This window comes from Cryptomeria japonica, chromosome 4 (genome assembly GCF_030272615.1).
Source record: "Cryptomeria japonica chromosome 4, Sugi_1.0, whole genome shotgun sequence".
NCBI lineage: Eukaryota > Viridiplantae > Streptophyta > Pinopsida > Cupressales > Cupressaceae > Cryptomeria > Cryptomeria japonica.
This window is the reverse complement of record NC_081408.1, coordinates 82,202,606-82,223,951: the sequence shown is the minus strand read 5'-3', so window position 1 is coordinate 82,223,951 and position 21,346 is coordinate 82,202,606. Positions and strand designations below refer to the sequence as shown.

Here is a 21,346-nt window from a genome sequence, read left to right as displayed (position 1 = left end):
CAAAAATCACAAAGATTATACCATCACATGTCCACTAGGGTTTTGATCTCCATTCTTCCTATCTCCATTGATCTTGTTTGATATGCTTGCTCTCAGATTTTTATGTGCACAAGAGCTCAATAAAGAACGGAATGTGGTTGCAAGTAGAATTGTAATGTAGCTAAGTCCTCCAAAATTAGTCATTAGGGTTTGGTAATGAAGAAAGCATCTCCTTAAATAGAAGACACAATAGAAAATGGAGGGTTAAGATTGAGAGGTGTAAAAAGAGAGGTCGGCTAGGATTAGAGGGTAGGTATAAGAAATACCAAAATAATGAAAGAGGTAGGTAGTGTAGGAAATAAGAGATGAATGACATGTGTCATGCGTAGAAAAGGTTAATGAATTAATTAAATAAATAAAGATTTATTTAATTAATAGAAGAAGTAGGGCAATTAAATAAATAAAATATTTATTTAATATAGGAAAGGGATAATTTAAATAAATAAATGTATTTATTTAAATGAGAAATAAGGCTAGAAGAGGATAAATGAATTAATTAAATAAATAAAAATTTATTTAATTAATAGAAGAATTAGGCTTAGATAATTAAATAAATAAAATATTTATTTAATTAGACATGACAATTTTGGGTGTCTACATTTATTATATGAAGGACTTTATGAGTTTTGAGAAGTAAACCCTTTTAACCATTTGAATAAATCGTCAAGATTTTCACTCTCAATATTTCGTGTCATTCAAAGCCAAAACAGACATAAATGCAAACAGTAAAAGTATAATATTCCTTTACATAATGATACATACAATTTCCCCTCTACCATATCAACTTTTCTATTAAAAGGAACAATAAACCAAAAATTTATAAATAAAAATCAATTGATCACTATAAGATATAAATAAATATAACTCTAAACCAAAATCTCTAAATTTTAGATATGTGTATCTTATACTCATGAGACAAATTCCCTCCTATAGCGCAACCTGCAAATAGACAAACCTCAAAAAACACCCAAAAGGCCCCAATAGCCTTGATAATCCACCAACATTATCCACACGTGCATGCACATTGAACAAACGAGAATAAAGGCATGGCTAGATATTACAATCCGTAGCCCACACAACTCTAACACTACTACACACCATCCCTAATTGCAACTTTATGCTTCATCTTCTTTTCAGTTCCTCCACACTCAATAGTTTTTTGTTACCATTTTTATCTCATAAAATGCAAGAGAGATGGGATGAATTTTTTATATTGTTTTGAAGAAAAAACCTACACATTTATCCTCATATTTTACAACTTCTTTTTTGTGCAATGGAAGTTGCCATTTTTGTGATTAGATAAGGCTTTTTTTATAAAAAATTATGGAAGATTGTTCTTATCCAAAAAAAATAATTCTTATCAGTTTAAATTGAACATGGATTATGTTATAGTAGAGAGGTGTAATCACTAGCATACTTATATTTTAGAAAAAAATATATATGTTGAGAGGTTAAATTTTAAAATAGTTAACATTCATAAATAACAAAAAAACTCATTAAATTTATTATAAAAAACATTTAAGAATATAAATAAATAAAAAATAAGATTAGTAAAAATATCCATTTCTAAAATCTCAAAAGCCAAGAACACCAAAGTATCACAACTTCACAAAATTTTATCTATATTTTTTCTAAGGAAACAACATAAGAGCATTGAAAACTAAATTGTAAATTTCATACCTTGCACTCATTGAATTTCATGATACAACTTTTCTTTCAAAATTATTAGAAAACATTCGATGTGAAATCTTTTGATCGACTACCTAATCCAATGGTAGCTTCAAATGAGCTAAAAACACTTATGACAATTCATTGAATCATCACAAAGGTTGTCAAAAATGATTTGAGGGTAGACTTAAGTCCATGGTTTAAAAAAAAATACATATAGAACAATTTGAAGGTAGACTTAATTCTTCATTGTGTGAAGCCTGTCCTTAAGAAATAGATCCTAATGTTAAATACATTAAAAATTGTATCATAGAAGCTCCAGGGTATTGTTGAACAATGCAATTTGTTATAAGGTTGTCCTCTCAAAGAGATGAAATACTTTTCTTGAGTAAATTTATAATTGCAATAGAGGTATCTTTGGCATGTGCAACAAAATTATAGATCCTTTATGGCAGGCTATATCTTAAAACTAGCATTCATGTTATAACAATAGTATTAATATGCAATACAATTCATATAATAAAATTATGAAACAAATAAGAAATATGAAAATTAAACCAATGTGAGGATCTACATAGAATCTAAAATTCAAATGTTGACCATTTAATTAGCTTTTATTATTTTATAACTTTTGACGATCCTAAATACAAGTAGTTAATCTAAGTATTTAACAATTTGGTATAAAAAATTTATTTTCAACAATTAAGAATTGATCAGAGACAAGCACTCATGATCATAAAGATGACCTACTTTGAAAAAAAAAAAAAGGAAAATTATGATGGACACTAGTAGGTAATAGCATGGAGGGAACATCACTGTGGAGGGCTTTATTGGGGGTCCAACTTGTTGGTTTATGGAAAGCACTCCTCAAATCCAAGGAAATGCACACAGGCATGGTAATATTAAAACACCTGACCAATTAAGCATTAATCTATCGATGTGGTCCTTAAAAGAAAAACTACTTTTTGCGCACCTCAAAATTTGCAACCAACATGTATACTTTGATACCTAAATCAACTTATATTAAAAGAGAGTAAGCAAACACTCCTCCTTAAGAAAACTTTGTTAAATTGCATTCATAGCATGGGAAACAAATTAGGCACACATGAGAGATAGAAGGGTGTCGAGAAGCAGAGCAGAGAGGAGAGTGAATTAGTGTAAATCTATATAAATACAATGAATGTGAACCCATTATATTTGGAGCAGGAATCCATTTTGATATATTACATTGGGATCTTGAAGACGAATAGTTTATCGATCCATTATGTTTTGTTTCTACAAGAATTTGAATGGATGAATAATTGTCAAAAGTAATTAGAAGAATAAATAAATAAATAAAAAATTAATTACTTTTAGTGTTTAGTAGGAGAGAAGGCAAGATGGTCAATCACATTAGTGGAATATGTGCAACAAAATTATAGATTCTTTATGGAAGATTGTGTCTTAAAACTGGCATTAATATCATAACAATAGTATTAATATGCAATACAATTCATCTAATAAAATTATGAAACACATAAGAAATGTGAAAATTAAATCAATGTGAGGATCTACATAGAATCTAAAATTCAAATGTTGATCATTTAATTTGCTTTTATTATTTTATAACTTTTGAAGATCCTAAATTATACAAGTACTTAATCTAAGTATTTAACAATTTGGTATAAAAAAATGGTTTTCAACTATTAAGCATTGATAAGAGACAAGCACTCATGATCATAAAGATGACCTACTTTGAAAAAAATAAAAAAATATGAGGGACACTAGTAGGCAATAGCATGGAGGGAACATCACCGTGGAGGTCTTTATTTGGGGTCCAACTTGTTGGTTTATGGAAAGAGCTCCTCAAATCCAAGGAAATGCGCACAGGCATGGCAATATTAAAACATCCAACCAATTAAGAATTAATCGATCCATTGTGGTCCTTAAAAGAAAAACTACTTTTTGCGCACCTCAAAATTTGCAACCAACATGTATACTTTTTTTTTTTTTGATAGGTAATAGGACGTAGCCGCAATATTTTGAATTATTATTATTATTATTATTATTATTATGTTTGATTAGATTGACCGAAGACCTTCCCCATCCTATGAAAGGCCAAGGGTCACAGCTTAGAATTCCACTTTAGATGTCCCTATTGGGAATTGAACTTGGGTCTCCATAGTGAGAATCCAATGTTTTAACCAGTTAAGCTCAACCCCTTGGACACCAACATGTATACTTTGATACCTAAATCAGCTTATATTAAAATAGAGTAAGCAAATGCTCCTCCTTAAGAAAACATTGTTAAATTGCATTCATAGCATGGAAAAAAAATAGGCACACATGAGAGATAGAATGGTGTGGAGAAGCAGAGTAGAGAGGAGAGTGAATTAGTGTAAATCTATATAAATACAATGAATGTGAACCCATTATATTTGGAGCAGGAATCCATTTTGATATATAACATTGGGATCTTGAAGATGGATAGTTTACCGATCCATTATGTTTTGTTTCTACAAGAATTTGAATGGATGAATAATTTTCAAAAGTAAGTAGAAGAATAAAAAATATTAAAAAAATAAAATTAATTGCTTTTCTTATAGGAATTGTTGTCATTGTACACGAATTGTTGTGATTGTACATGTCTCTCAATATAAAAAATGATATTTAATTTTTTAAATTAAAAGAAAATTAAACATTAAAGAAAGTAAATAATTTTCTTTCTAGTGAAGTCCCAAAAAATTACTTTAAAAATTGCTATTATAAATTAAAAAATCATTAAATAAAAAAATTAAACATCATACTTCTAAAAGTATAAATTAAATTAATATAAATAATTAAAAGAATGAGAAAAATAAAAAATATATATAAATTTTCTTAAAACATTAAAAATAAAATTTCAATCCATCTATGAGTTATAAAAAACAGAAGAATTATTTAACCATTAATTTTATTAATAGATTAGAAATTAATTAAATAAAATATTGATCATCATTCTAACTAAATTAATATTTACAATTAAAGGAAAGAAACATGATATTTATAATTACAAGCAAGAAATTTTTTTACTTCTTTTATTATCACTGAAATATTATAAAAAATATTAAGAATTAATATTTTGATTGAACTACTAACCTTATACACATAAAAAATTATTATTTATGAAATAACTAAATAAAAGATTACACCATAATGTCTACAAGAAAATTTGGTTAGAAAAGTGCAAACTCACTAACTAAAATAACTGAAAATCACTAAATAAAAATTTAAAGACCATTTTTCTAAAACATCTAAAATAAATTAATATTAAAAATTAATGAAATAAAAAAACATAAAAATATATATCTTTTATATTTTAATAAATATTATTTTTTATAAAAATATATACATATTAATTTTTCGACCTTTAAAGAATATAGATAATATTTCAACTAACCTACGGACTATAAAAATCGTGAAGAACTAATATAAAATTATGTAACCTCTAACCCTGTACATATAAATTCATACATTACAAAATAACTAAATAAAAACTTAGTCCCATTCTACTTTAGCCTTTATGTCCACATGTGGATTCTTTGCTTTGATTTTATTCCAGACTTCCCCGTCTTCCCTCAAACTCTCTCTAAATTGATCCGTTCCTGTTTCTCCGTACCTGAACACCCTTAGTTTTCTCAACCCTTCCACTCCCTCTGGAACTTTCTTCACTCTCCCACACTTTACTATATGCAATATCTCCACCATGCCCATCGCTCCATCCTCCAAATCAGGCAATTCCTTCAAAACAGGGAAGTCCTTGATAATCAGAAAGCGTAGCTTGGGAAACCCGGCTGACTTTCCAAACGCCTTTGGTATTTCTCTGCATCTCTCGTTAACATCTAATTTCAACCTTATCAAGTTAGGCATTGCTTCTAATCCCGGATAATCGCTAGAATGACAATTTTTTAATGTGAGTTGCCTCAAATTTATTACCGTACACACCCAATTCGGGAATGCAAATCTTTTCAACGCAAGTATTTGGAGATCCTGCAGGGCAGTGATATTCTGCGGTAGATGCGTTTCTGTAGACAAACCAGATGCTATTGACAGATCGCGCATCTTGAGAAGCTGAGCAAGGATTCCATCTTCGATACTCTTCAACTCCTTTTCGTGCTGAACCCATAAGCATGGTACTTGGAGGTGGGTTAATTTGGCGACATCCTGCAACTTTAACAATCCATCATCTTCAACAGAGAGTCGTAAATAACCTGATCTCAGTACCCGCAAAGACACCAGCTCTGATATTCCCTTCGGCATATGACTCTGCAGATCATCGTGGCAATGCAGTATATTGAGATACTGCAGACATTTGAGTTCATTTATCCACTCAGGAAGCCTTTGAAGCTGTTTGCATCTACTTAGATAGAGCATGAGAAGACTCTTAAGACTTCTCACACAGATTGGTACCTCCTCAATTCTTGTGCTTGACAAATTTAAAAGCTTGAGAAGTTTCAGCTTTCCAATACAGTGGGGCAATGTTGAGATCTGGGTATAGGTTAAGTCGAGAACCCTTAATAATCTCATAGGGCTCAAGAAGTTTACTCAATTTTATTAATGGGATTTACAAGAAGTGACAGAGTGCGAAGAGATCTGGGACATGAAGCCCTGCTCTGGGCGATGACCATATCATCTATCTCTTGTTTGGCTAGTAAAATTCTTTTCACAGATGTGAAGTCATCTTCAATATCAAACGCACATCTGTTTTCTTTAGATATATCAATTGCCAAATCACGGAGCAAGTCATGGATCTTGCATATTTCGTTTGTAAACTCCCCCTCCAATACTTCAAACAAGCATAGATTGGCCAACTGATGTAAATAATCCCAAGCAACTTCCCACTGGTCTTCTACCTGTGGAATGAACCCCTCCGCTATCCAGAGATTTATGAGGTAGTTGCAATCTACTCTCCCATCCTCAGGAAAGTAAGACATATAAGAAAAACAGGGCTTAAGAGCTGCGGGCAAGGAGTCATAACTCAATCTAAGAATCTCTATGATGCGGTAGTCGGGATTAGTTACCTCTTTCTGAGGATGCAGTTCCGACTGTTTGAGCCAAGACAATCTGGAGTTCCACTCGCTTGTATCTGTGCAGCCGGAGAGTGACGCTCCTATTGTCTTGAATGCCAATGGTAATCTCCCGCATTGCTTTTGAACTTCAGCTGCTACTACTTGAAGGTCTTGTGGTGGGAGATTGCAGTCATCACTAGGGAAGGCATACGCACAGAACAACTGCCGACTGTCTTCCTTGGACAAAAGCTTCATTTCATATATAAGAGCACTAAGATTTTGGGCAACTCCCCTGTTTCGGTTTGTAACCACAACTTTACATTGGCTGCCCTGGCCAATTGGAAGACCAAGGCTGGTAATGATGTTATCTACTCGGGCTGCCCTCCAGACGTCATCCAGCACGATGAGAGACTTTGTTCCTTGTAAACCGGCATGAATGAGCTCCGCCGCTCGCTCGTCACTTACATCCTTCACCCGAGCCTCTAAATCTCCCAAGTGCGACGCTAGATCACACTGTAATTTATGAACAGAATATGACTGTGATACGGAAAGCCAGATTGAGTGCTCATACCTTTGTTTGAGTCTCTCAAAAGCATTTTGGAGCAGAAATGTTTTTCCCGCTGCGCCCATCGCCACCAGGGCAATGACTGGAACAGTTGAATCATCTATTAAGGGGATGAGATGTTGAAGCTTGGGCTCAATCGCCACAAGGTGTGAATCGCTTGGCAGGACACTATTTCCCTTCCACGCTGATCTCCCCGCTGCACTGCTTGATGGCTGGTCCGAGTGAACTAAATCACGGAAAAGCTTCAGTCGCTCTCCATCTGTTGTAATGTACCTGACTCGTTCCTTCACTTCCTGAATCCTTTTTCCCATTCTATAGCGGAAAATTAATTCAGGAGGATTGCAAACACAGGACTGGGTTGTTAATTATGGGTAGCTTGGACAGCTGTTCGTCCTTACCCAGAAATAACAGCATTAGTTATGGGTAGTTTTGGACAGCTGTTCGTCCTGACCTAGAATTAGAAAATGGTTGTTTTTGTCAAACAAGTGTTGTTAGGATAATAACAATTGTTATTTAATAGTGGCTTTTTAGGTGACACCTCATAGCCAAAATTAGTTATTGGTTAATTGAGTTGTCTTAATCTCAGCCGTTGGTTTGAATTAATCTCGGTCGTTGGTTTTCCAATAGAGTAGTATAAAAAGGGGTCATGGGTCATTTGGAAAATAAGAAGTTTTGAGAAGAATTTGCAGTGATAGCAAATAGTCTTGCAGTGTTAGCAAGAGGCGCAGTGATAGCGTTGATATAGCAGTGGAGGATATCAGCAGGAGATATTAGGAGTTTGTCAGAGTTCTGCCAGTAAGAGGCAAGGAATTCTTTTGTAATTCTTATATTGCTGAAGATTAATATATTTTCCATCTGTAGAACTGGTTTTCCCTTAAGGGTTTTTCCAGGGACGATTGTCCAAAAATATTGTGTCCTTGTGTTGCTTATTTCTTTCCGTATTTTTAGTAAAGTTGCAGTTGTGTTATTTTTCGATATTCAGCTGTAAATTTATTTTCAGCAGTTAAATAATTTTTATGAGATAGGAGATTAATAATCAGTGACTGCAATAGAATTTCTACATGGTATCAAAGCTTTGTTGAGGGTAGAAAAGGTTTACCCTAAGCAAAGGAAAGAAATTTGAGTTTGACCTCTTTCGAGTTATTGTTTTCCTTTATTTCTTTGAGATGGCCTCAGCAGGTTTGAGAGATCAGGACATATTGGATGGTGCCTCAAATTTTGGTGTCTGGAAAGCCAGAATTTCTTTATTGCTGGAAGAGAATGGTATCAAGGATTATGTTACCAGTACTGTAGCTGTACCTACAGATCCAGTACAACTTGCAGCATACAAGAAGGATGATGCCAAGGCTAGGAGGATAATCCTTGATGGTGTCAAGGACCATGTTGTTCCACATATCGCAGAGTTAGATACAGCGAAGAAGATGTGGGATGCCATTCTAAATCTGTACCAGAATGCTACCACTAACCGGAAGTTGATTCTCAGAGAAAAATTGAGGAATACCTGGATGAACAAGGGAAAAGATGTTACAAGTTACCTCATCAGGCTTAGACTTGTCAAGGACGAGTTAGCAGCTGTTGGAGATAAGCCAAATGAAGACGAGCTAGTAAGAATAGCCCTAAATGGGTTTTCTAAGCAGTGGGATGTCTTTGTTCAAGTTATTAATGGACGAGACACCTTACCAAGTTGGGATCGACTTTGGAGTGATTTCACTCAAGAGGAGCTTAGACTAAGCCTTGTCAATGGAGCCAACAATAAGAGTCAGAAAAGTGAGGTAGAACAAGAAAATGTTGCGCTAGCGGGAAAGGGGAAAACAACGAAGGGATCTAGCAAAGGAGCAAATTCACAAATTGAAAAGAAGAAGAAGGACCTATCTAAGGTCAAGTGCTTTGGTTGTCACGAGTTTGGCCACTATGTCAGCGATTGCCCACAAAGGAAGAAAGATAAGAAGGGAAAGAACCAAGTGGCAGCTTCAGCAAGTGCAGAGGAGCTCTCTGGTAGATTGGAGGATGAGTTTGCTCTCATAGCCTGTATGATTAGCTCAACTTCACAGAGTGTCTGGTATATAGATAGTGGGGCGTCATTTCATATGACAGGAGTTCGAGAGTACTTCTCCAGCTACAAGGAGGAGAACACCAGAATCCAGATCTCTATGGGGAACTTGTCCAAGCTCAACTCAGTTGAGAAAGGGACTGTTCAGCTTCAGAGGGAGAATGGAAAGGTAATTCCTCTTCATGATGTGTTGCATGTGCCAGGCTTAGGTATGAATTTGGTTTCTGTATCTGTCCTTCAGGATAAAGGGTATAATGTTCTCTTTAGAGGGATGCATGTTTTGATTAAGCATAAAGATTGGAAATCACCCGTATCTATTGGAGTTAGGAGTGGTCGCCTTTATAGGTTGCAGTTTGATACTCCTAAGGCACTCATGAGCAGCAGTAACGCTAGAGATCTTGGAGAGCTATGGCATAGGAGGATGGGCCATATTCATTATGGAGCACTTAGATTGCTTCGTGAGACGGTGACAAGTGTTCCAGAGGTGAGCACAGAGCATGATGATGTATGTAAGGGATGTGTGTTGGGAAAGTTTGCGAAAGCATCTTTTCCAAGGAGTGACACCAGATCTACGGGTGTTCTTGATCTAGTACATTCAGATGTATGTGGACCAGTGTCGACAAAGTCTCTCAGAGGATATGAGTATTATGTTACCTTTATTGATGATTTCTCCAGGAAGACCTGGATATACTTCTTGAAGACCAAGGATGAGGTTTTCAGTCGCTTCCAAGAGTTCAAGGCTCTTGTGGAGAACTCAACAGGAAGGAAGATAAAGGTTCTTCGGTCAGACAATGGAGGCGAGTACAAAGGAAATGACTTCCAGGATTTCTGTACCAGAGAAGGAATCAAGAGAGAGTGGACAGTTCCTTACAATCCACAACAGAATGGAGTTGCTGAGAGGAAGAACCGTTCTATTTCTGAGGCAGCAAGGGCTATGCTACATGACCCGGACATGCCCCGCTACTTATGGGCAAAAGCGTGTAGTACAGCAGTCTACATTCAGAATAGGGTTCCACACAAGGTACTAGGGAAAATGACACCAGAGGAGGCTTTCACGGGGAAGAAGCCAGATGTTGGTCACTTCAGGATATTTGGGAGTTTGGCATATTGCCTTATTTCTGGAGACACACGTACCAAGTTAGATCAGACTGCAGAGAAGGGGTACTTTGTTGGGTATAGTGAAACTTCAAAGGCATATAGGATGTTCATTCCAGGGACCAGAAGAATTATTGTCAGACGCGATGTCAAGTTCATGGAGGACAAGGCGTTTAGAGGATCCAGAGATTTGCCAGCGGATGATCGAAGTGAGCAGCCAATGAAAGCTCCAAGTCCAAGTCAAGGACAGCAAAGCTCAAGTACAGTTACTAGTACAAGCATAGACTCAGGTAGTGAAGATTCACAGAGTATGGAGCAACTGGTGCAGCAGGATATGCATCTAGATGATATAGAGGTTGATATTTCATCCTCTACATTTGGCAGTAGGAACCATGAGGTTCAAGACATACAAAGGGATACTCAGGAGTCTGTGGGAGCTCCTAGGAAGAGTACAAGACAGAGGAGACAACCAGGCAAGTTCAATGACTATGTGGCATTAGTCAGCCAGTTGGTAGATAGTGAACCTTCCAGCTATTAGGAAGCTGCAAAGCATCAGGTATGGCGAGATGCTATGGTTGAGGAATATAACTCAATAATGCAGAATGATGTATGGGAGGTAGTGCCTAGACCAACTGATAGAGCAGTAGTTGGATCGCGTTGGATCTTCAAGATAAAGCATGGTGCAGATGGTAGCATCGAGAAATATAAGGCGAGGTTTGTGGCCAAGGGGTTCTCTCAGAAGGAGGGAATAGACTATGAGGAGACATTTGCTCCTGTGGCTAGGTATACTTCTATACGAGCTGTAATCTCATTTGCAGCACAGATGGGATGGCAGATCCATCAAATGGATGTCAAGACAACATTCCTTAATGGGGAATTGAAGGAGGAGGTATACATAGAACAACTAGAAGGCTTTGTAGCACACAACAAAGAGACCCATGTGTGCAAATTAAAGAAAGCCTTATACGGACTCAAGCAGGCTCCCTGAGCGTGGTATGAGCGCATTGATACATACTTGCAGGAAATGGGCTTTGTGAAGAGTGAGGCTGATGGGAACCTCTACTACTTGGTGGTTGGGGGTGAGGTTCTCATTCTTGTTCTATATGTGGATGACTTGTTTCTTACTGGTGCGCTAGGGCTCATAGAGGATTGCAAGAGGGACCTTGCAGAAGAGTTTGAGATGAAGAATTTGGGACTTATGCACTACTTTCTAGGCATGGAGGTGTGGCAGACTGATGGAGAGATTTTCCTTGGTCAAGAGAAATATTGCATTGAAATCTTGAAGAGATTTGAGATGGAAGATTGCAAAGCCATGTCTACACCCATGATCACTAATTGGAGGAAGGTAGATGCATCCAAGGAAAAGGATGTTGATCCCACCCTATACAGGCAACTGATTGGTTCGCTCATGTATTTGGTCAACACCAGGCCAGATATAGCCTTTGCAGTAAACTCTCTTAGTCAGTTCATGGTAGAGCCAAAGAGAGTGCATTGGACGGCGGCTAAGCATGTGTTGCATTATCTTCATGGTACAGTTGAGTACGGGATCAGATATGTACGAGGTGAAGGTATCAAGTTGATAGGCTATACTGATGCAGATTGGGCAGGCAGTACAACGGACAAAAGGAGTACTTCAGTATGTTGTTTCAGCCTGGGATCAGGAGTTGTTTCTTGGTTCAGTAGGAAGCAAAAATCTATGGCCTTGAGTTCATCAGAAGTAGAATACATAGTAGCCAGCATGGCGACGTGTGAAGCTATATGGCTTCGGAAGTTGCTAGTAGCCTTGTTTGGTCAGAAGGTTGAGACTACGGTGATACACTGCGACAATCAGAGTTGCATCAAGTTGACTGAGAATCCAGTGTTTCACGATAGATCGAAACATATAGACATCAGGTATCACTTCATCAGGGATTGTGTACAGAGGGGGATTGTTCATCTACAGTACATACCTATAGAGGAGCAGGTAGCAGACATTCTAACAAAGGCATTGGGGAAGGTAAAATTCATCTTCTTTAGAGATAAGATGGGTGTCATGCAGAACAGCTTCCTCGCTAAGAGGGAGTGTTAATTATGGGTAGCTTGGACAACTGTTCGTCCTTACCCAGAAATAACAGCATTAGTTATGGGTAGTTTTGGACAGCTGTTCGTCCTGACCTAGAATTAGAAAATGGTTGTTTTTGTCAAACAAGTGTTGTTAGGATAATAACAATTGTTATTTAATAGTGGCTCTTTTTAGGTAACACCTCATAGCCAAAATTAGTTATTGGTTAATTGAGTTGTCTTAATCTCAGCCGTTGGTTTGAATTAATCTCGGTCGTTGGTTTTCCAATAGAGTAGTATAAAAAGGGGTCATGGGTCATTTGGAAAATAAGAAGTTTTGAGAAGAATTTGCAGTGATAGCAAATAGTCTTGCAGTGTTAGCAAGAGGCGCAGTGATAGCGTTGATATAGCAGTGGAGGATATCAGCAGGAGATATTAGGAGTTTATCGGAGTTCTGCCAGTAAGAGGCATGGAATTCTTTTGTAATTCTTATATTGCTGAAGATTAATATATTTTCCATCTGTAGAACTGGTTTTCCCTTTGGGGTTTTTTTAGGGACGATTGTCCAAAAATATTGTGTCTTTGTGTTGCTTATTTCTTTCCGTATTTTTAGTAAAGTTGCAGTTGTGTTATTTTTCGATATTCAACTGTAAATTTATTTTCAGCAGTTGAATAATTTTTATGAGATAAGAGATTAATAATCAGTGACTGCAATAGAATTTCTACATGGGTCACACTGCTGATATAAAGAGGACGAACAGCACACTCTTCCACAATGTCCTCTGCATCCCACGCAACGTCCCGAACATTGCGCAGCCATTCTTTGACGTCCGCATCTTGTGTAGACAGAGAATCGGCATATTTGAGGCCACCGCTTAGAGTTGTGAGTCTCTTTTGCAACCAGTTAAAGTCCCCAGTGAAGTTGCAAACGAGCGCTACCTCTTGAGCTGCTTGTTGGACAATCATCTCAATAACTTTGCCAATAACAGCTTGTGCGATTGCCCCTTCCATCTTTAATCTGTTATTAGTGATACTGAGATCTCTCAAATACGAATACACGCCCAACTGCAACAGATCGAAGTTGTTCAAGGATACGTTAAAAGAACTTCAAATTTTAGAACTCTGTGTTGTATGGGAGAATAGCCCTGAAACTTCCCAGAAAGAAAAGACTCTTGTTGTAGAGCTTTTGCAGACGAAAACGTTTTTTTAAATGATCAAGTAATGGCAGAGAAACTGAAAAAAAGTTAAGTATTATTAATAAATTATATTTAAAGTTGTTTTTACCAATACTTTCTCCTCTTCACATGGAAGGGGCAGTTGAAGATGTTGACATTAATAAAAAAAAAAAACGTGTTTTTAAATGATCAAATAATGGAAGATAAAGTGAAAACAAAAAATATTATTAATAAATTACATTTAAAGTTGTTTTTTATAATATAAGTGATATGTTTAAAGTCAAGGTTATTATTATTAAAATAGGTCATGAATGGTCTATAAGGGAAAAAAATTATTCTGATTTGATTTTTGTTTAGATGAAAGTGATAATATATTTTAAAAAATTGAATATATGTGAAAGATAATTAGATGATGTCATTTAAAAGACATCTCAATTGTTCACATTTTGTTGTGCACTCATACTCAAACTACAATATACAACTAATTGTGATTTATTTTTGCAATTAATAAATTCTTAAAGCTAGTTTAATAGCTTAAATCATAGAATGGTAGTTTAGTTAAGACAAAAAAAATATCATACATAAGATTATATTTACTATGAAATAGTTATAATTTTATGAATTATCTTCAATTTGTGATAGTACAATAATCTAATTGTACATCATCTTTATGTATTCACCAATAACTATTAATAATTAATTAAAACAAAAACTAATTATCTAAAATTAAATTGATTATCATAGCATACACTATTTCATTATAATTATTAAAGTATTTAGAATTTTGGATTCAAGCATATGTAATATAAAATAGTGATTATGAGTAAGCTTATATTCCATAAAAAAACAAGGTTTAAGTAAGACAGATATTCACTATACAAAGAAATTTCCTAATCATATTTTTGACCATAAAAATATTCAAGGAAATACCTATAGTCCAAAAGTCTATTGACAACAATATGAAAGACTTTTGACTAGAGGTATATTGTGATCGTGTACAGACAAGTTAAAAGTAGAAAACGTTAAAAGATAGTTGTATCACATTACTTAGAAATATACGGCTAAGGTAGAAAATGTTAAAAGCATGTCAATCAGACTACCAGATACGGATAAGGCAATGAGCTGGAAAGCATTAGACATTTAATCGAAACATATCATCAACAATTGAATTAAAGAAATCAAGGGAAAGTAGGTATAGTTTGAAAGGCAATCCGATTCGCTGGCATTTTGTTGTGCACTCATTCTCAATCTACAACAATGAGTGGAAGAGAATGATGGCGTGGGATTAAAAACTATTTTAAAATAAAGACAGGAAAACTAATAATTATGATATTTTAAATTAATAGAGTTATTTTTATTTTAAATAGATCAAAATTTTGTTATGGAATAATAATAGTTTTTAAAAATTTATTTTATGTAATTCTTGTTTCACACAAAATTTACTAGTTCACAAATTATATAAAAAAGGTTGACTTCAATGTAATTAAAAGAGTAAAAGAATATTTAAAAGAGTTGTCTCATGACTTAAATTTTATTTTCTAACATGCACTTCAAACACTAGAAGTGCAAATTTGAAGATAAGTGAAATAATAAAGGACTTCATTTATACTATAGTAAATAGAAGTTTAGATTAATATAAAATATGAGAATTGTGACTTTTCTTAAAGGAAATGAAATGTGAGTGGAATATTATGTTTATGGGAGCATGTGTAGAGTGTAATTTTATTTCTTTAAAGTATCAATGAACTACAAGTCAATTAATTACATCGAGAGGCATTCCTATACAGTCGCAGTAGGGGAAGTGAAGGATGGAATAAAAGTAGAATAGTTTGTGTAAACCTTAATGATCAAGGGGGTGGCTACAATCCAACGTGCCACGAGGAAATTAATTTGAAGCACCAAAAACTGATGGTAGTGGGCATAGTAACTGACATCAATGAAGCCACACCAATCGATTCCACTTTTATGCATACATTTTCATTTAAGCATGGGCATTTTGCTAGGAAGAGGTATTTCCAATCAACTATAGCATTAGGTATGCAACAAAACCAAAGCAAGAGGAGAAAACAATTCGTATTTGAACAACAATAGATTGATCGACTATTGCATCAGGTATGCAAACTATTCTGCAATCAAACCAGAAATGGCCATATGATGAGGGATTTTGCATTGAGAGAATGATTTCATGATAGAGAAGGGATAAGTGTGTTTCCCGATGGATCCATTGTGCGACTCAAAAAGATAGTTTGCATGTAGTTTAGGTATGACTAGAATTATTTTTATAGTGTTATGCATAGTTTCCTGAAATTATGATAACTATTTTATGCATCTTTTCTTTAAGATAACCATCTTTCTCGATGATTTATGTAGGTTTGAAATATGGGGAAAAAGTGTAAATATAAGAGTATGAGTGATAAAAGAGTGAATCTCATTCCTTTGACAATGCAATATTAGATATCAATCCTGTGACATTCATTTATTTTATAGAATCCTTACATTTTTACCATTTTAATTGTGTATTTCTTAAGAGAGGAAGATGACATTATATCCTTGTGCTATGTCATCTTGCAATCATTGCATTCTTTGAGATGATATCTAGCCTCTTCTATGAAATATGATTCCAGAACTTGCATGCATGTCTACCAGACTATTTATAACTATAATATCTAACAAAAATCCTCGTATCGCTCCATGCCCTATTCAAAAGCTCTCATTTTTGCACATACAACAAGAACACTGGAAAATAATTTGGGTTTATACCCACCTATCACATTTGTTTGAAAGTTGTGAAAGGATTTTCATTAGCTCCACTTTTTGTAAATATAGCAACCACTGCATTCCATGAGATGATATCTCTTGAGCGCTTGAGGTAACATTTCTCAGATGATTTCAGATTAAAGACTGTATCTACTTGACTGTTGACAAACGTTTGGATCAAGGTAACTAGATAACTTTTGACAACCAAAACTTAGATGTTGTGTGTAAATCGTTCACATAAACATTTTTTAATTTTGCATTAATGTGCTTCTTCCAATTAATGTGTCCAAACACTAGAGATTTAGATTCATCCCAAAGAATTTTGGTGCACTCTATAGAGCTTGGAGTGAACATCAACATATTACGTAATATGGTTGATATAGAATCTAAGTCATTTAATAGAATTTTATAGTATTATTATTTTTGAAATGTTTTTTATTGTTATGTTATTTTTAAAATGTTAGTTAAGTATTTTGTTACATTCTTAACTTAAATAAATTATAGTTATATGAATGTATAATAGAAGACATTATACTCTATTCATCTTAAAAGATATTAATGTCACAATTTTGAATTGATCATGATATGTCAAAATATTGAATCAAGTGTCTTCGGACTAGATAAAATTCAAAGAATAATTCAAACTTAAGTAGCTCAAAAGCTCAATAACATGCATCAATATTTGCAATGGGATTATGATTGAAGAGGAACTTGAAGTCCTCAATCTGTTCTTACATTTTTACAAGGTAGGACTTACAAAATAAATAATCATGATCTATCTATATGGTACTTCACTTAATGAAATAACATTGGAAAACACACATATATGGTATCGTAAATTTATAAATCTTATTTTCTTTGTTATCTTAAAATTAGAAAATTTCTCATATTTTGAATGATGAATTGTACCCAATAAGTATGGTAAAAATAATTAATATGTGTAATTTTGCTCACTATAAGATCATTTATGAATGTTGACTCATCATAGTCTCAAAAATATGTTGGTGGGAATTGGTTCTAACAATGACAAACTTGATGACCTTGTTGCATTGAATTAATGGAAGTTCTCAAAGATGTAATCCAAAGCTACATGAAGAAGAAACATGTGATAAACTAACCACATGGAATGAGGGAGAACAAATCTTTGAGAAATAATTTATAGGTATGAAATAAGAAAATACGTGGACATGAAATAATTTATCAATATATCTAATAGAAACAATCTCTTAAGTTTATTAATATCTAATAAATATCAGGGGGAAGATAATCTTTACTATACTTATATACAAAAGTAGATTTTTTTACCAATCCAACGTGTGAGGAAATTAATAATCATCGATGAGGTGGTTACAATCCAACATGCATAAATCAAAATAGATGAAACAGTGCATGAACAATGAACTGGAATCACCTGAGATTAAGATCATAAATTTTATGTGTCTACAAATTCAATACAATCTGGCTGCATTTCACATTATTCTCTAGGATGTTTTCAAGAAGAAGAATTTATATGGCCAGTCATAGTGGGCTTCAAGCATTGTTAGGAAGACACAAAATAATTTTTAACAATTTTATACATATATTTGACATATATATTAGAATATTTTACCAATTTTGTTTGATTTATATTATAATATAAAAGAAATAATACTTTATAAAACAAATTTGAAGTGGATGTGTGGCAATGTATAATACTTGGACTACTATTAATATTTTTAATGTATATAATAGATTTTGTGCTACTATTTCTTATATGCAATTCTCTAAGGTGTGTGGCATTAAATAATCATAAATCAAATCAAAATCCTAAGTGTTAATCCTAATTAAAATCCTAATCCTAACCCTAACCATGGTCTCAATCCTCACCCTAACCCTAAACCTAACTCTTACCATTATGTAAACCTTAACCATAATCATAACCCTAACCATGATGCAAATCATAATCCTATCTGTAATCTTAATCCTAACCCTAAAGTATAAGCCTAGACATAATCTTAATTTGAACCCCAACCCTATTCCCAACCCCAACCCCAACCCGAAAAGTGACCATGATATAAATCATATCTCTAACCATAATCTTGAGAAACAACACTAACCCTAACCCTAATCATGATTGAAATCCAAACCATAACCCTAACCATGATGTAAACCCTAATTATAATTGTAACCCTAACCCTAACCCTAGCCATAATCCAAACCATAACCATAAACCTAAACCCTAAGTCTAACCATAATTTTAACCCTAACCCTAACCTTAACCCCAACCATGATGTAAACCATCACCCTAACCATAATCCAAACCATAAAGTAAACCTAACACTAGTGATAGTCCTAACCATAACCATTGCAATAAACCTTAACCCTAACCTTAATTGTTAACTTTACCCTAAACTCAAACGTCAACTATAATTATAACCCTAAACCAAACTTTAACATAAATCCTAACCCTAACCATGACGTAAACCCTAACCATAATCATAATGCTAACCTTAAACCTTAACCCAGACCATAATCTAAATCCTTACCCTAACCCTAACTATAATCCTAATTCCTAACTCTAATCATAATCCTAACCCTAACCCTACCCATTATGTAAATCTTAATGATAATCCTAGCACTAACACTAACCATGACGCAAATCCTAACCCTAGTCATAATCCTCACCATAAAACTAAACCCTAACTCAACCCTAATCCTAACCATAATCCTAAGCCTTAATGATAACCATAACCCTAACCATAATCCTAACCATAACCATAATCCTAATCCTAACCATAACCATAACCATAATCCTAATCCTAGCCATGACGTAAACCCTAACCTTAGCCATAATCCCAACCATAACCTTAAACCTAAACCTTAAGTCTAACCATAACCTTAAACCTAACCCTAACCCCAACCATGATGTAAACCATAAACCAAACCATAATCCAAACCATAACCTAAACGTAAACCTAATGATAATCATATCACTAACCATAACCATAACACTAAAACTTAACCCTAACCTTAATCCTAAACTTTACCCTAAACTCAAACCTCAACCATAATTATAATCCTAAACTTAACTTTAACATAAACCCTAACCCTAACCCTAAAACTAACCCTAACCCTAAATATGATATAAAACCTAACCATAATCATAATCGTAACCTGAAACCATAACCCAAACCATAAGCCAAACCCTTACCCTAACCCTAACCATAATCGTAATCCCTAACCTTGACCATAATCCTAATCCTAACCCTAACCCTAACCATAAACCTAACCCTGCCTATTATTTAAATCCTAATAATAGTCCTAACACTAACCCTTACCATGATGTAAATCTGAACCCTATCCATAACCCTAACCCTAAACCCTAAGCCTAACCATAATCCTAAGCCCAACCATAATCCTAACCCTAACCCTAACCCTAACCCTAACCCTAACCCTAACCCTAACCCTAACCCTAATCCTAAGCCTTAATCCTAATCATAATCCCAACCATAACCCTAGATATCACCCTAACCATGATGTAAACCCTAATCATAATCCTAACCCTAAACCTAATCCTAAGCCTCAATCATAATCATAATCCTAACCCTAACCCTAACCATAATCCTAACCATGATGTAAACCCTAACCTTAGCCATGATTCTAACCATAACCCTAAACGTAAACCTTAAGTCTAACCATAACCCTAAAACTAACCCTAACCCCAACTATGATGTAAACCATAAACCAAACCATAATCCAAACCGTAACTTAAACCTAAACCTAATGATAATCATATCACTAACCATAACCATAACACTAAAACTTAACCCTAACCTTAATCCTACACTTTACCCTAATCTTGAACCTTAGCCATAATTCTAATCCTAAACTTAACTTTAACATAAACCCTAAGCCTAAGCCTAACCCTAACCATGATATAAAACCTAACCATAATCATAATCCTAACCCTAAACCATAACTCAAACCATAAGACAAACCCTTACCCTAATTTCCTAACCATAATCATAATCCCTAACCTTGACCATAATCCTAATCTTAACCCTAACCCTAACCCTAAACCTAACCCTACCCATTATGTAAATCCTAATAATAATCCTAACACTAACCCTAACCATGATGTAAATTTGAACCCTAGCCATAACCCTAACCCTAAACCCAAATCCTAACTATAATCCTAAGCCTAAGCCTAACCATAACCATAATCCTAAGCCTTAATCCAAATCATAATCCCAACCGTAACCCTAGCTATCACCCTTACCATGATGTAAACCCTAATCATAATCCTAACCCTAAAGCTAACACTAACTAGAACCCGAACCCTAATGATGATGTCAACCCTAACCCTAACCATGATGTAAACCCTAACCCTAGCCATTATCCTAACCATAACAATAAACCTAAACCCGAAGTCTAACCATAACACTAACCCTAACCTCAATCATGATGTAAACCATAATCCAAACCTATCCTAAACCTAACCCTAATGATAATCCTATACCTAACCATAACCATAACACGAAACCTTAACCCTAACCTTTTAAACGCATTCTCTACCACCACGCAAACGACGATTGAGACTAACACAATGTGTTAGGTGCTTTTGCAATTTCATGACTTCGTGGGTCTATACCATCTGTTGACCTGCGAGACGGCGATCTCGACTAACACGCCATATTAGGTGCTTTCAGAGTTTTGCACCTGGCCTATTAAATGCATTCTCTACCATCACAAAACAACGATTGCGACTAACATGGGTTGTTATGCACTTTCGCAATTTCGCTACTTCACAGGTCAAACCATTTGTTCACTCACTGGATGACGATTGTGGCTAACACACAGTTTTAAGCACTTCCACAGTTTCACATGAACATACACAGCCGATTGCGACTTTCATCATTTCACTACTTTGCAGATTAAGCTGAATCTGTTA

General features: G+C 34.7%; 2 protein-coding genes across 2 annotated transcripts; both read right to left on the bottom strand.

The window, feature by feature from the left end:
• Nucleotides 1-5,223: 5,223 nt before the first annotated feature.
• Nucleotides 5,224-6,252, bottom strand: LOC131056750 (disease resistance protein RPM1-like). Its single transcript, XM_059218844.1, has one exon. The coding sequence runs from the start codon at nt 6,250-6,252 to the stop codon at nt 5,224-5,226; it is 1,029 nt and encodes a 342-aa protein (XP_059074827.1).
• A 14-nt stretch (nt 6,253-6,266) lies between these two features.
• LOC131056748 (disease resistance RPP13-like protein 4) lies at nt 6,267-7,610 on the bottom strand. The gene has a single exon (XM_057991009.2). The coding sequence runs from the start codon at nt 7,608-7,610 to the stop codon at nt 6,267-6,269; it is 1,344 nt and encodes a 447-aa protein (XP_057846992.2).
• Between the last annotated feature and the right edge of the window lie 13,736 nt (nt 7,611-21,346).

What these genes read in the sequence shown, in the direction of transcription:
- LOC131056750 (XM_059218844.1), bottom strand. Translation starts at nt 6,252, where the DNA reads ATGAGATTATTAAGGGTTCTCGACTTAACCTATACCCAGATCTCAACA.
- LOC131056748 (XM_057991009.2), bottom strand. Translation starts at nt 7,610, where the DNA reads ATGGGAAAAAGGATTCAGGAAGTGAAGGAACGAGTCAGGTACATTACA.